At 41.7% G+C, this 16,906-nt stretch overlaps 1 protein-coding gene across 1 annotated transcript in view; it reads left to right on the forward strand.

The window, feature by feature from the left end:
* Positions 1 to 16,906, forward strand: part of LOC126354062 (cholinesterase-like) — an 87,369-nt gene that overhangs the window by 25,500 nt on the left and 44,963 nt on the right. The window contains exons 2-4 of the mRNA XM_050003429.1: positions 5,444 to 5,578; positions 9,056 to 9,332; positions 14,917 to 15,102. Of these exons, the coding sequence (XP_049859386.1) occupies positions 5,444 to 5,578; positions 9,056 to 9,332; positions 14,917 to 15,102 (598 nt within the window). The remainder of the gene's footprint in view (positions 1 to 5,443; positions 5,579 to 9,055; positions 9,333 to 14,916; positions 15,103 to 16,906) is intronic.

Here is a 16,906-nt window from a genome sequence, read left to right on the forward strand (position 1 = left end):
TCTTCGCCAGCGCACTGAGCTCTCTTAACTGCAGGGTCTTAACACTCCTGCATCTTGTAATTTATAGGCCAAAGTCCCTTATTATTCTCACCAAAATCCAGAGGATTAACCAGCCATACCAGACAATATATGTAATATCATATAGCTAAAAAAGTTTTTGTTGGGGGGGGGGGGGGGGGGGGGAGAATGGAAATTCTGGGGGTGGATTTGTTCCTTGTGGTGGGACGTTAAAATAATTTTTTAATTTCTGGCTGGAAGGGGGTGACTTTTTCCCAGTGACAAATTTCTCCTGCAAAACTACCACCTGTTACTAGTATGGTGAGGCGTATAAGAACAAATAGACACAGATTTATGTGGTTAAAGAAAGTGTGGTGGATCTACAATGGGAAGCAACCGAGAGAGACGGTGCGTCTATAATAGGAAGCATCCCAGAGTGAGGATGCATGCATCTAAAACTTTAAAGACAAGTTGGGTCATATTGCGCCATTGCACGATATAATACAGGGATGATATGATGGTTGCATCATGTTATATGAGATGACGTCATGTATCATTACAGATGTCGGACGTCGTAGACTGGGTCGATTGGTGAAACAGGACAGGCGGCGAACTGTGACGGAACTAACATCAGAATTTTATGCCAGGCAAGACACTGATGTGCCTGAACACGCAGTGCACCGAACACTCCTAACGAAGGGCCTGCACAGCCGAGGAACCATGCATGTGTCGTTAACACAACGACATCGGCAACTACGACTGAAATGGGCGAGTGACCATCAGCGCTGGACGTTGGCGCAGAGGCAGAGCGTTGCATGGTCTGATGAATCATGACACCTCTTTCATCATGCCGATAGGAGGGCGCGAATCCCAGGGGAACAACTCTTTCGCACCTCTACTGCGGGACAGAGACAAACTGACGGGTCTCCATTATGCTCTAGGGAAACATTCATGTGGGAATCCGTGGGCCCAGTGGAGCTCGTGCAAGGCATCATGGGGGCCAAGGAGTATCATACATTAGTTGCAGATCACATACATCCCTTCATGACGACCATGTTTCTCTCAGGGCAGCGGCATTTTTCAACAAGACAATGCGTCATGTTACAAGGCCAGGTGTGTGATGGAGTGGTTGAAGGAACACAGTGGCGAGTTCCAATTGATGTGCTGGCCCCCCAATTCGCCAGATCTGAACCCAATCGAACGCGTCTAGGATGTGATGTGAACATGGCGTCAAAGCACATTGTCCCCCTATCCGGAATTTACAGGGATTAGGTGACATGTGCGTGCAGATATGGTGCCAGCTTCCTCGAGCGACCTACCAAGACTTCATTGCTTCTATGCCATGACGCGCCGCCGCTGTCATTCGTGGCAAAGCTGGACTTTCGGGTTATTAGGCAGGTGGTTATAATGTTGTGGTTGATCAGTATAAATGGCTGCTACAATGAACTGCATTCTAGAAGTACCTCAACGTATACTAGATGTCTCTGTCTTGCAATAGCATAAGTCGTTTCATATAAAAATATGAATGGAATGGTGGTTTCAGTCGGAAGCCATTAGTACTCAAAGCGTTACTAAGATTTGGAATACTTATTTCGTTTGTCAATCATTCCATCGTATTGAACTATGACACAAAAATGTTGATGTCACATACTTCTGCGACCGCAAAAGGGAGGAAAAGAACATAAGACTGAATCGGAAAACGGAGCGCAAAAATTCCAAGCTGTGCCTTTTTTTCCCTAGGGCCTCCAGTCCTCCCTCCTCTTCCCAAAAAATGAAGCATTGGTTGTGTTTTGAACCGGAACACATAAAGTTTTGATTATTGATCAGAGACATGAAGGACGATACCCGTAGACCACGCGTTCACCGCAAATGGACTGATGAAGTAGAGTCGAAACTTTGAACATCATTTGCTCGTAAACTATTGAATAAACCAATATAGATGTCCCGTTATTTTCATACTTCTTTCATCCTGTAAAATTTCGACTTCATCAGGGAGCGACCTGTGGTTTCTTCTTGTTAGGTAAGAAATGTAAACTTTCCCTTGATCGATGGGCCCTGCACGAATGGAAGTTGTATTAGTACGCTTTTTTAGCTTTTTGTGTACGGTCGCTGCCAATTTTAGCCGTCTGCTCTGTGAAAAAGCATGGTAGTACTCAGCAGTCTCTGCAATGTTTTTTTTTTTTTCAGAATTGACATATACCACGAGTAGTCACTAGCACACTTTGAAATCAATTACACGAAACATTTCAGCACTGACTTTTAATTTAGTGGATATTCAGTACACAACGCAAACCAGAGGAGCAATGGCTCCTCTAGGTGTACTTGTCAGAGCTTTGAACCACAACGCCACTACCGCCTACCCGACAACCCTTGCGCTACGCGATGCTTGTTTCCGCCGATTGCAGAAAACCGCTATATTAGTGTTCGAGAAAAAAGTTTACAAAGACTGAAGTCCGTAGCGGTGGGCACGTCATTGTGCTCTGAAACCTCAAAGCAACACACTACGGGACGCGTATTTAATCAGTACAAACACATTTGCATTGCAGAATGCGTGACACTCTCTTTGCATGTTTTTGTTGTCTTCAGTCCTGACACTGGTTTGATGCAGCTCTCCATGCTACTCTATCCTGTGCAAGCTGCTTCATCTCCCAGTACTTACTGCAACCTACATCCCTCTGAATCTGTTTAGTGTATTCATCTCTTGGTCTCCCTCTACGATTTTTACCCTCGACGCTGCCCTCCAACACTTAAATCTATACTCGATGTTAACACATTTCTCTTCTTCAGAAACGCTTTCCTTGCCATTGCCAGTCTATTATATCCTCTCTAATTCGACGATCATCAGTTATTTTTCTCCCCAAATAGCAAAACTCCTTTACTACTTTAAATGTCTCATTTTCTAATCTAATTCCCTCAGCATCACCCGACTTAATTCGACTACATTCCATTATCCTCGTTTTGCCTTTGTTGATGTTCGTCTTATATCCTCCTTTCAAGACACTGTCCATTCCGTTCAACTGCTCTTCCAAGTCCATTGCTGTCTCTAACAGAATTACAATGTCATCGGTGAACCTCAACTTTTTTTATTTCTTCTTCATGGACTTTAATACCTACTCCGAATTTGTCTTTTGTTTCCTTTGCTGTTTGCTCAATATACATATTGAATAACATCTGGGAGAGGCTACAACCCTGTCTCACTCCCTTCCCAACAACTGCTTCCCTATCATACCCCTCGACAATTTTAACTGCCATCTGATTTCTGTACAAATTGTAAATAGCCTTTCCCTCCCTGTATTTTATCCCTGCCTCCTTTAGAATTTGAAAGAGAGTATTCCAGTCAACATTGTCAAAAGCTTTCTCTAAGTCTACAAATGCATAAATGTAGGTTTGCCTTTTCTTAATCTATTTTCTAAGATAAGTCGTAGGGTCAGTATTGCCTCACGTGTTCCAACATTTCTGCGTTATCCAAACTGATCCTCGCCGAGGTTGGCTTCTACCAGTTTTTCCATTCGTCTGTAAAGAATTCGTGTTAGTATTTTGCAGCTGTGACTTATTAAACAGATAAATCGGTAATTTTCACACCTGTCAACGCCTGCTTTCTTTGGGATTGGAATTATTATATTCTTCTTGAAGTCTGAGGGTATTTCGCCTGTCTCATAGATCTTGCTCGCCAGATATTAGAGTTTTGTCAGGACTGGCTCTCCCTAGGCCGTCAGTAGTTCCAATGGAATGTTGTCTACTCTAGGGGCCTTGTTTCGACTCATGTCTTTCAGTGCTTCATCTTCATCTACATCCTCTTCCATTTCCATAAATGAGACAATATAATACTTAAATGCAAAGTAGCGCTGCTACGTTGTAAAAATTATGTCTCTGGTACGGATTTAGTTTCTTAATTTGGCATTTCTGAGAGTATCATTTAAAGTGACAAAAATAATAACAGACGACTACTCCATGAAATTTCGGGATTGCAACCGGATGATATCGACTTCTTGCAGCGATATTTCGGCTGACAACCATTCAACCAAAATATCGTGGCAAGAAGTCGACGTCATCCGGCTGCAATCCAGAAATTTCATCGAATAATCCTTAAGCTGCAAAATTTTAAGAATGGTATATGTTACGGTTAGGATGCGTGCACTGATTCATTGGGAAAGGGCATTACAAAGTTGTTTTATCCTCTCCTGGGGCACAACTGTTGTGACTAACATATGGTATCCTGAATAATGGCACTGGGACGAAGTTGATGTCCGAACTGGTCCACACATGGTCTGTTGGGGACGCATCAGGGCATATCACTGGCCACTGGACTATCTCAACGTCACGCACAGTTCATAGAAACACGTACCATGTGTGGACGAGCATTATCCTGTTGCAAACTGGCACCACGCTATTGTTGCGTGGGAATTAACAGATTAGGACACAGGATGTCCGTGAGTTCTAGCCGTGACCTTAAGTCATGCCCGATTGCTGCACACACCATGACGCTACGAGTAACACAACTTTGCCTCACCAAAATATTGCAGAACGATAGTCCTGCCCATGTCGCCGCCATAATCGCAGACGATAGTCAGCTGGGGTAGGGCACAATAGCGATTCATCACAGAAAACAGTGCGACGCCATTTATCAGCAGTCCGTGCTTCCTAGTCAAGGCACCATTCCAAACACAGCCGTCTGTGTGGTGGTGGTGTTACTGGAACCCTTTGCGTGGGGCGGTAATTCTCTAGTTCGGCTACTGTTAGTTTCCGACCTATCGTGCTGGATGGCACAGAATGTTGCGTAGAGTGCCTAACTTGTTAGCGGATGGCAGTCACAGACGTGAAGGTGTTCGATGTACGCGGTGCACAATACGGACTTCCTCCCTTGTGGTGACCATTTGTTTCGACCGGAACTTTTACGCCAAGTATGAATGCCGTCACTTTCCCATGAAGTACAACATCGGGCCACTGTCATATTAGAATGGACAATCCTACTAGATAACCAAATGGAGATCCGTAAGGAGGCCCTTCCCAGATTCAGTCAGGTGCTGATAACGCTGTCTCACAAAAGTATGTACCATCTCAGTGTGCTTCACAGTTCAATCAACATCTAACGCTGTTTACACCCAAGGTCTTGAAATAAATCTACACACGAACAACACTAATATATTCTGGTGGTCGTTCTATCTGTCACAGAGGTATAAAGGATAATTACTTACAGTAGCGGATGGTGTGCACCCGTACTAAGTTACATTGTTTTCTTACCACGTATTCTGGGTGCCTAGTTTTTTTATCGGCCAGCGTATTTGTAATACTAGCTATGGAATGCAATGTGCGACAAGTGTATCCAAACGTGTTGGCTGCGTGCCGTCTAATATAATGCTGTTAATAGTACTGTCACGTGTTATAAATCTTTGCTCTTTCTCGTACTGCAAGTTGAGATTACTTTCAGCTGCTTATGTCATTTCAGGCCGAGGACGTGTTCGTGACGGTGGAACAGGGTACTCTACTTGGAACCACGGCTACTAGCGTCTACAATACCACTTACACGGCGTTTTTGGGTATCCCGTACGCGGAACCACCCGTTGGAGAGCTACGTTTCCGGGTGAGTAAGTGTGCAGCAGCACAGAGCTCGTACTCATTACTGTTCAAGATGAATTTACTGCTTTTAGTATTTCTGTTTACTTGAATATCACTTAGACTCAGAATGATAATTGTCTTGAAATGTCCTGTGAGATGTTAATGACCCAACAAGTAACGAGTACATCAGTGTACAAAGGTTAATAATAAAAATGAAGGGAAGAAAATGGAGAGAAGAACTCCAGAAAACATAGTAAATACAAGTGCTACACTGCTTGACAGTTGTTAAGGAACGGAGGCATTGCTGAACAGGAATAATCAGAGGCTATGATGGACGACACGGAAAATTGTACATAGCTAGTGGAAGCATATTTAAAACGAGAAATGGTACAAGTTTCACCACTCGGGAAAGCATATAACAGACATAAATAACATTCTTGTTTGATACAGGTCAGACTCGCAACATAAGGTGAATATTGGACTCTCAGTAGGGAATATGCCCACCTCGGGCACTAATGCACATTTTCCACCTGTTATTCATGCTGGCTACCATGGTGGATATTGTCCTTCTCCTCTCTCAAGGCTGTTTTCAGATATTGTACGGTTTAAGGAGGGGACGTTCGTTGAGAAACATCTCTGCCAAGAGCATCCCAGACAACCTCTTTAGGTTTAGACCTAGGGAGTACCAGGCCATTCTATTTATTCCATATCTTCACTTTGCAGCCTGTTCAAATACTCAGAGGTTCTGTGCGGGCAAGATTTGTCGTCCATAGAGTGATAGTCGGGACCTACTGCACCCCTAGAGATACTCACATGATCCAGAATAATCTCCCTGCATTAACGATGTGTTGTAATAGGACTTTGCGCAAATATATGGAATGGTGTTTGGCCATTGTGCATAATGCCTGCCACACCACAGCGCGTAGGCCTTACCGATGACAACCATGGACATTCTGTGGTGTGTAGCATGTGCCCCCCGTCTCTCTCTCTCTCTCTCTCTCTCTCTCTCTCTCTCTCTCTCTCTCTCTCTCTGCACACTGGCTAGTGGCAAGAGCCACTTGCCACAGTGAAGCTGGATTCATTGGAGAACATCACTCTGGACCACTGGACCCCAAACAACACGCTCCCTACACCAACGATCTCTTTCCGACGATGCAGTGGTTGATGTGGAACAGGCTTCTGTGCATATAAACCAGCCTTCTTTAATCGCCAGGAATTGGTTCTGTCGAAGACACGTGTACAGGTGCCGGTTGTAAGATATATAGAGATCTGCGTACGAATGAGATGTCTGTTCCGTTTCGTCACTAGGGCTACGTATCAATCTTCTTTCGGTGTGGCAGTTCATCTAAGAGCCTCGGCATGCTTTCACATAACCTTTCCACCTTGAGGGGCCTTTTTTTATTCGCGAGATGGCACTTTTGGACACACCCATTTCTGTGGCCACAGTAGTGAAACTTTGGCTTCGACCCGTCCAGCTATTCGTCCACAATCATAATAGCTCAAATGGTGTCTTGCAGACATGCTGCCGTGCTACACGCAATGACGCACTAATCGATTCCATAACAATCTTTGCCAAACTCCGTACTTCATGGACTGTCGAATACACGTAGAGTGTTCGCTGCAGTTAACACGTCCTGCCCTCTACATTTTCCTTTACTATAACTAGTCTGGTGTTTAGTAGCAATTTTTGGGTGTTCCATAGGAATTGCCCGTTGTTCTTTAGCAGGCGGCAGTTGTTCTTTAGCAGCTATCAAGCAGCCTGCTATTTACATTTGTCAAGTAGCGTATGTGATTAGATAGCAAGTATAGTGGCAGAAAGACAATAAATAAAGAATATAAAACCTAAGGACATTAACAAAACATTATAATCATAGTTTGTTATGAAACAGAATGTTGAAAATGCTGTAAATATACTTTAACGTTTGTCGTGTTAAGAGTTCAAAAATTGACCAAGCTATTGTCTGCCTGCAGAGTAGTCCAGAAAGATGTTTCAAAAACATTCATCTGATTTCGCAAGACTGCATCGTGTACAAGAATGAAGATATAAACTTGGAGAGAATTTTAACTCACACGTCAAAACTAAATATTTATCTTGTCGTTATAAGATTCCGGTCTATGTGATTGATGATGGAGGTCTTCTGGCGCAGTACTTCGATCGTTCATTGCCCAGTGTGCGTCGAGTCGATATGGTAAGAACACAGCAACAAGAGGTGTTTCGCGTTCTTCCGTTTCAACAGCTGCAATTCAGTTACAAATTGGTGGGTTGATTTTCGTCGAGGGTACAGAACCGCACCTCATACTACTCAAAGTATTCGATGAGAGGATCAGCGTCAGCAGGTTCAAGACACTGATTGTTTACGTAAGAGAAAATCCACATGTTGAGCGAAGGGATCGTTCAAGACGTAGAACGCAATTTTTCAGATTATTGCCCCTAGTTCACAGAACTCTCCTCGTCATGGCATGCAAAACTTACCTAGTCCTCACATGTCTGTCTAATTTGTTTTGCGACGTGTTTCTACCCGTGGAGGATTCAATTGCTACAAGACCTTTATGATTAAGATAAACAAAATTGTGTAGAGCTGTGTGAATTATTTCTGGCCATGGAGGTCGGAATCCGGGAGGTGGGATACTCTTACTGGCAAACATTGAAACCGGCAAATTATACCCATCACACGATGGTAAACGCTTATTTCGATGCGTAAGTTTAAATTCACCCTTCTCCCCTCCAAACAATCGCGCCCTCATCCCATGCTTCTATCTTGCATGTAGAAGGTATAGCTTTGTTGAATTGGATTCATGTTTATGAATGACTCTGTATTTGCAAATAATTTGGGTAGTAGGTCGAACAATAATATAATTTTTTCATCTTGAACTCCTTTGTAAGAGAACTAATATAACATTTATTAATACTGAAAACAGGTTTGATAGTCGTTATAAATTATTTATATGACTTACGTTTCGTTCGGTATGATTGTTGACTTACGTTTTGTTCGGTATGATTGTTACGAATTTTGAAGGGAATATTGAAGTTGCCTACATCTGAGAATTCAAATATAAAATATTTAGACGAACTTCAGTGAAAAAAAGCAACAACACGTAATAAATAATAATACAAATTCTGCCATTAGAAGTAACAGACGTATTGGAGGCAAATTAAAGGCAAATTGGGACGAATCTGTAGATGATAATAATCAAATTCTCTTCATCTATAAATGTATAGAAACTTAACGTATGTGTGGCAAATGAAGTCACATGTGCAAATCACGTGAATGTTTTGCATCTGTCAAAGAAAAATAATAGTTGCAGTGTTTGATATTACTGACACGTTACGTAGCTCCTAAAGAGTTCAACGACACAAAGTTCCTTGAGATATGTAACAAAGATTAATGTCGCTGAAATGAAATGAACATGTATACGATCATATCAGTAGACACCAAAAACAAATGGTGCACTTGCAGTGTGGTTCATGATGTCGTCGGATGTTTCTCTTTATGTTTTTCAGGATCCCCAGCCGGCAACGCACTGGGTAGGTGTATACAATGCTACTAAATACGGCAGTGACTGCGTACAAGACACGGGAGATGGCTCCGAGGACTGCCTCTACTTGAACGTGTTCGTGCCTGACGTTCCAGGGGAGGGTTCAGGTTTTCCTGTGCTCTTCTGGATCCATGGAGGGGGGTTCACCTACGGCAGTGGCTCAGACCAGCAGTACGGACCTGACTTCCTTATCTCATATGGTGTCATTCTTGTCACCATCAATTATCGGCTTGGGCCACTAGGTGTGTATCTAGACCATGGGATAAACTAAGTTGCTTCTCTTGCTTAGCTGGTAAACTCCAGATGGTCTCCATTCTCCAAGTTTATATTCTCGATCTATTCCACTTCCTTAACTGCATCAACGACCTACAATCAGATGTGCCACTAAATATAACTGATAATTTAAAAGTTGATCTACCTGCAGATAGATTCTAATGGTTCAAATGGCTCTGAGCACTATGGGACTTAACATCTGAGGTCATCAGTCCCCTAGAACTTAAAACTACTTAAACCTAACTCAGCTAAGGACATCATACACATCCATGTCAGAGGCAGTATTCGAACCTGCAACCGGAGCAGTCGCTCGGTTCCGGACTGAAGTGCCTAGAATCGATCGGCCACAGCGGACGGCCTGCAGATAGAACAAGTGCCATTGTGCAGTCAATGAAATTGAATTATTGCAGAAATAGTGGTTCAGAAGACGTCAGCTAAGGAAGAAATGAAACGCAAGAAAACTGTTTCTGATTCCAAAGTAACGTTTTACTGTCACAAGAAGATCATACAGTATGTGAAGGTGAATATTTTAAATTTGGTGCAACGCACAGAAAGAATCATCACACTTGGGATTATGTGCATACACAAAGAGCAGTTTTCCTTTGCTTTACACTAACTTCTGTTATTAACGAAATTGGAAAGAAAGTTTACTATAATTATTATGTCTTATAAAAATTCGGGTAAGATGGATGCAGACCGTAGGAAAACTGAAGGTACCTTTGGAGAAAGTGCAAAGATCATACAGTATGTGAAGGTGAATATTTTAAATTTGGTGCAACGCACAGAAAGAATCATCACACTTGGGATTATGTGCATACACAAAGAGCAGTTTTCCTTTGCTTTACACTAACTTCTGTTATTAACGAAATTGGAAAGAAAGTTTACTATAATTATTATGTCTTATAAAAATTCGGGTAAGATGGATGCAGACCGTAGGAAAACTGAAGGTACCTTTGGAGAAAGTGCAACTGTATGAATATCAAGAGCTCAGATGGAAAACTAGTACTAAGCAAAGAATAGAAAATTTAGAAACAGAAAGAGTATATAGAGGGACTGTACAAGGGAAATGAACTTGAAGGAAATATTATAGAAAGGGAAGAGCACGTGGATGAAGATGAGACGGGGACATGATAGCGCGAGAATAATTTGACAGAGCACTGAAAGACCTAATTCGAAACAAGACGCCTTCTTTGGGAAAGCCATCCATGACAAAACTGTTCCACCTGGTGGCAAGATAGGCGAAATACCCGCAGACTTCGAGAAGAATGCAATAATTACAATGTGCTGATAGGTGTGAATATTATCGAATTATCAGTTTAGTAAGCGATTGTTACAAAATATTAACACGTATTATTTACAGGAGAACGGAGAAGCTGGTAGAAACCGATTTCGGAGAAGATCGGTTTGGGTTCCAGAAGAATAAATAGAGACGCGAGGCAATACTGACCCTACGGCTTCTCTTAGAAGATATGATAAGGAAAGGCAAACATACATTTATAGCATTTGTAGACTTACATAAAACTTTTGACAATGTTGACTACAATAAGCTCTTTACAGTTCTGAAAGTACCACAGGGAAAATATAGGGAGCGAAACGTTATTTACAACTTGCGCAGAAAGCAGGCGGCAGTTATAAGAATCGAGAGACATGAGAGGGAAGCATTAAAGGAAATCAGGGAAAAATTGGTGAAGGAATTAACATTCATGGAGAAGAAATAAAACTTTAAGGTAATTGTGTCAGAGACAGCAGAGGACTTGGAAGAGCACCTTAATGGAATGTAAAGTGTCTTGAATGAAGGATGTACGATTAACATCAACAAAAGCAAAACAAGTGTAAGGGATTATAGCCGAGTAAAATCAAGCGAAACTGAGGGAACTAGATTAGGAAATGAGACGCTAAAAGTAGTAGCTGAGTTTTGCGGTTTGGGCAGTAAAATAACTGATGATGGTCAAAATAGAGACGGTATAAATTGTAGACTGACAATGCTAAGAAAAGTGTTTCTGAAGAAAAGAAATTTGTTAAGTAGAAAGTCTTCCCGGGAGATATTTGTCTAGAGTGTAGCCCTGAACGGACGAAAACAGTTCAGACAAGGAAAGAGCAGAAGATTTAAAAATCTGGTGCTATAGAGGAATGCTGAAGATTAGCTGTGTAGATCATGTAACTAATGAGTCTATACTGGGTGGAATTGAGGAGAAAAACATTTGGTGCAGTTTGACTAAAAGATGGACTCGGTTGATAGGACACATTCTATGACGTTAAGGGATAGCCAGTTACGTAATCGAGGGAAATGTAGGAGGTTAAAATTGTAGAGGGAGACCAAGAGATGAGTACAGTAAGCAGGTTCAAACAACTGTAGATTGCAGTAGTTAGTCGGAGATGAAGAGGCTTGCACAGGATAGAGTAGCATGATGAGCTGCATCAGATTGATGATCACAACGGCAACAACACCAGGAATACGGGAATTATTTTTTTGTTTCTTTTCATTGGTAGCTCATAAACGACCAAAAACATTTATCTGAAGCTGTATATAAAAATTACTGACAAATCAATAGTCTCTCTGTCTCTGTCTCTCTATTCTCTCAATCTGTTCCAGCTCTCTGTAATCCCATTAACCAAACGATTTCCGTTTGGTGTAATAGTTAAGGAAGGCGGATTTCAAACAGATGTTTATGATGAAATGAATGTCGAAATTCGATTAACCAAAGCACGCCAATTTCTTCCGCCCTGTACTATCTTCAGAAGAATACCCAGATTGGAATCCATAACTTGTGTGATGCCGTCCATCCATCTCATCCTTTCCTGTTGTCTTCTACTTGTGCTTTTGAACTTACTGGCACTAAGGTCTTTCACAGCTAATCATGTCTTCTCACGATGTACCCACAGTATGTCAATTTTTAATTCAGTGCCAAACCGTTCAAAAAGCAGTCTGGCTTTACTGAACTATAATACCGACCTATTTATTCTAAGGACTTTCCTCCAACACCACAATTCAAGAAAGTGTATTCTACGATGTTCAACCTTTCTTACGGTTCGGATATCGTATTCTAACTTCACAACTGGAATAACCATAGCCATTACTATACGTATCTTTGTTGTCCTTAACACATTGTTAAGTTTGGTCTTTGCCCTTCTACCAAGTAACAAGCGTCTCTTGATTTCGTGGTTGCAGCCACCATCAGCAGTAGTCTGGGGGCCGAGGTAATTGAACGTAGTAAAAACTACCATTGTTCTTCCCCTTACATGTCATGAAGTCGTGGACGTAGTTTCCAAATTTTTATTTTCTTCACATTGAACATTAGTTCAGCCTTTGGACTTCCTTCTTTCACCTTAAGTAAGTGGATCTCTAATCCTTCTTTATTTACTGCCATCAGGATGGTATCATCAGCAAATCCAAGGTTATTTACTTTCATCCCCTTTCCGGTTTCTTCTTCACCTAACGCGGGCTGCCTCATAATGTGTTCTGCATACATACTGAATGAACATTGTGACAATATGCACCCTTTCCGTACTACGTTCTGAATCTTGAACTATTTAGATGCTTCATACAGAATTTTCACTGTGGCTTCTTATTCATAGTAATTGGACACATACTATCCACAACCGTTGTTTGTTGTAGACATAACAAATGAACCATTTTCTCGCTGATATCCGATTTCTCCCCATACGTGCTGCGTGCGATTCACTACATGAGAAAACGGAGGAAGCGGTACCAAGTACGTTAAACCAGTTAATATCGTCGAAATTGGAAGTGACGTCAGCACTGTTTTTATTTTTTTGCTATCATGTCTGTGGTCTGTACCTTTATAAAGGATGTTCTCAGCCAGTAAAAGTGCTAGCATAACTATGTTCGGTGTCGGCGAGCGTAAACCTTCGTTCAGTAATAAGCAGGGATAAAGCGAAGGAAGACTGTAGAGTTTCAATAGCGACGCCATTGTCATTTGATGGGAAACAAGTTCGCTATGAAGAGATTGCGGTTGTAAGCGGACTTGCAATTTTTGAAGGAACCATTCTGGAAAGTGTGTTGAAATTTTAACTCCACCATGCCTGAACATACCTATTTCTTGGGAGTGGTGATTGATAACATGAACTATTCTAAGAACAACAGGAGTATTAAAACAGTATCGATTAGACAGAAAAAACGATGTACACTTTGATAACACAGTTGAAACAATAGTGCAAAAAGATAGAGCTTCTTCTGTACGTCCTTCTTTCCTAGGGCTTTTGAAAGAGGTGAAAGTTGTGAATAATAAAACTCAGATTTTAAAATTCAGTTGGACTGCCTTTCTTGTAGGACATTCATTTTACTATGTATTGTCATCTCCCACAATGCCTTATACTTTTCTACTCCATAGCACTATCAGTATGAATGTATTATCGCAAATCTTTCCTTATTTGTGTCTTGCGTTTCTAATCAGCAGTCTATGAACTACACCTGGAGTGATTCGATGCAGGAGTGATTAGTTTCTGCTCAGAGTGTTCCAAACGAAGTAAAATAAAAGCAGTGGAGCTTCTTAGTTTAGCCTGTTTATTATTAACACGTAATTTTTAACGTTTCCAGTTTTCCTTCTTACTTTCGAAAGCTTTCTTGCCCCTTTTCGTTCTATGTAGGTCAAGGGTGTTATTGGTAGCAAGTTAAGGAATCTGAATTTATATTTTCGGAGTGTAGATCTTACATGTATACATTAACAGAGAGTTCTTTAGTTCAGTTTTAAAGTCCAACACATTATCTACGTGAAACGTAACATTCTCCAGCAGGTTGGGGGATACGTGTATGGAGCACGTATATTCCTCCTTTCTTGTAACGCAATTTTGAATCTAAAGATCCCTGTAATTTGAGCTTGCCTAAAAAAGTGACTACGTAACTTATTAGTGAATGGAAATAACTGTGTAAACTACTTGCCTCTGTAAACAACTTTTCTCTTGTATGAAACGTTTACTGAATGATGAAGAACAGGAACTCAAAACATACTAAAACATTTGTCATGACCTTATAATATTTTAGAATTTACAGACTTTTATTCACGTTTAAGGATCAAATCACCACAATGCCTTAAAAACACTTTAAGTTACCTTTAAAATAAGACATTATACAGGGTGTAGCGGGTATAAGTGCAGATGTTTCTAATGGTGACTGAGGACAGTATAATGAACAAGTTTACATCAGTATTCACTTCATTTACCGACTAATAAATATAGCTACTAGGAGTAGAGTGTTTTTATGTTGGTTAGTACCCCCAAGCAAAAGCAAGCCACTAGCGCTTCTTTTCCCCTGGGCAGCAGGCCTAGTGTTGAGTTGTGGAGACGTGGACGTGAAGCAATTAGTCTATAGAGACAGGCGTAAACCACTTATTGGTGCACTTACAGCCACCCAGAAAACGTCGTAAAGTTCGTGAGATGTTGGAAGACTGATCGACGCACAGAAAAGACTACGAACTCTCTGATGTGTGTTCTGTACGTATTAATATACCACATGTATAAATATCTGCACTTACACCCGTTACACCCTGTATAGTAGTGCGGTAACTGTGACGTAGCAGCAATCACTCGTGGTAGGTTTCCTTAGCACCGGCGACGAGGTGGTGCCTGGCAACGCGGGCCTCAAGGACCAGCTGCTGGCGCTGAAGTGGGTTAGGCAGAACATCGCGAGCTTCGGCGGTGATCCGGACCTAATCACGCTGCAGGGGCAGAGCGCTGGCGGCATGGCCGTCTCCTTCCACATGGTCTCCCCACTGTCCACAGGTCAGTTGCTCCACGTTTACCAAGCGCTTTTTACTCTCGCCATAGTGGGCCGATATTTTCACCATTTCAGGTCATACACTTTACAAACATATCATTTATGTTTGCATGAGTGAATAATGTTGTTGTTTGTAACTGTATAACTGTACCATGAAGTAAAGTGCATTGGTTGGCGTTACGTGTGAGAGAAGATAACTATAGCTTCGTCCGACATATAAGGTTGTGGATTGTGAGACTGCTTTGGAAAATAATCAGCAAGATGGGTAACCCACGTACAGGAATTCTTTTTGAGTCATCAGTCTCCTGACTTGTTTGATCCGGCCCGCCCAGAATTCCTCTCCTGGGCCAAACTTTTCACCTCAGCCTAGACTTTGCAATTATTTTCTGGATGTATTCCAGTTTCTGTCTTTCTCTACAGTTTCTACCATGTAAAACTCCCTCTAGTACCATGGAAGTTATTCCCTAACGTCTTAGCCAATATCCTACCACCCTGTCACTTCTTCTTGTCAGTGTTTTCATATACTCCTTTCCTCGACGATTGTGCGGACAAACGCATCATTTCTTACCTTATCAGTTCACATAATTTTCTACCTTCTTCTGTAGCACCACATTATGCTTCAGTTCTCTTCTATTCCAATTTTCCCACAGTTCATGTTTCACTACCATCCAATGCTGTCTTCCAAACGTACATTCTCAGATATTTCTTCCTGTAGTCGAGGCCTATCTTTGATGCTAGTAGACTTCTCTTGGCCAGTAATGCCCTTTTTGCCAATGGTACTCCGTTTTTTATGTCCTTTTTGCTCCTTCTGTCGTGGGTTATTTTGCTGCCTAGATAGCAGCATTCTTTACCTCCATCTACTTCACGATCACCGATCCTGAAGTTAAATTTTGTCGCCGTTCTCACTTCTGCTGCTTCTCATTACTTTCGTCTCTCTTCGATTTACTCTCAATCCATATTCTGCACTCATTAGATTGTTCATTCTATTCAACATATCCTGTAATTCTCCTTCACTTTCACTGACGATAGCCATGTCATCAACGACTCTTGTCTGTGATATACTTTAATCTTGAATTTTAATTCCATGCTTTAACCTTTCTTTTGTTTCCATCATTGCTTCTTCGATGTACAGATTTAACAGTAGGGGGCGAAAGACTGTATCGCTGTTTTACAGCCTTTTTAATCCGAGCACTTCGTTCTTGGTCTTTAAGTCTTATTGTTCCCTCTTGGCTCTTGTACATGAATCTAGGAACCTATTAATACACTGCTTGACAATTTCTAAGGAACAGAGACATTGTTGGACAGGAATAATCACAGGGGATGATGGCATACATGGAACACAATACATATGTAATAGAGGTGGAGTGGTATATTTACGACGAAAAATGGTACAGATTACACCACATCCAGAAGCAGGGTAATAGACATAAACAATGTTCATGTTTCACGCGGGTCAAATTCCCCGCTTCAAGATGGACATCACACCCTCAGTGAGGAATATATCCTCCTCGGCCACTAATGCACAGTCTGGACCTGTTATTCATGCTGGCTACCAAACTGTTGAGAAGTCCTGTGGGGAAAAGGTCCCACTCCTTTGTCAAGGCGGTTTTCTGTTCGTGCAAGGTTTTGAGAGAGAATATTCTTTGAGAAATATGTCTGCTAAGAGCACCTCAGACATGTCGTAGGATTTAGGTCCGGGGAGTACGCAGGCCGTTCCATGCGTTCAATATCTTCACTTCGTGTGTGACCGACACCTCAACGGTCCTGAGTTACAGGCATAGTCTGTGATCAGAGAGTCGAGAACTACCG

This window comes from Schistocerca gregaria, chromosome 3 (assembly GCF_023897955.1).
Source record: "Schistocerca gregaria isolate iqSchGreg1 chromosome 3, iqSchGreg1.2, whole genome shotgun sequence".
NCBI classification, from domain to species: domain Eukaryota; kingdom Metazoa; phylum Arthropoda; class Insecta; order Orthoptera; family Acrididae; genus Schistocerca; species Schistocerca gregaria.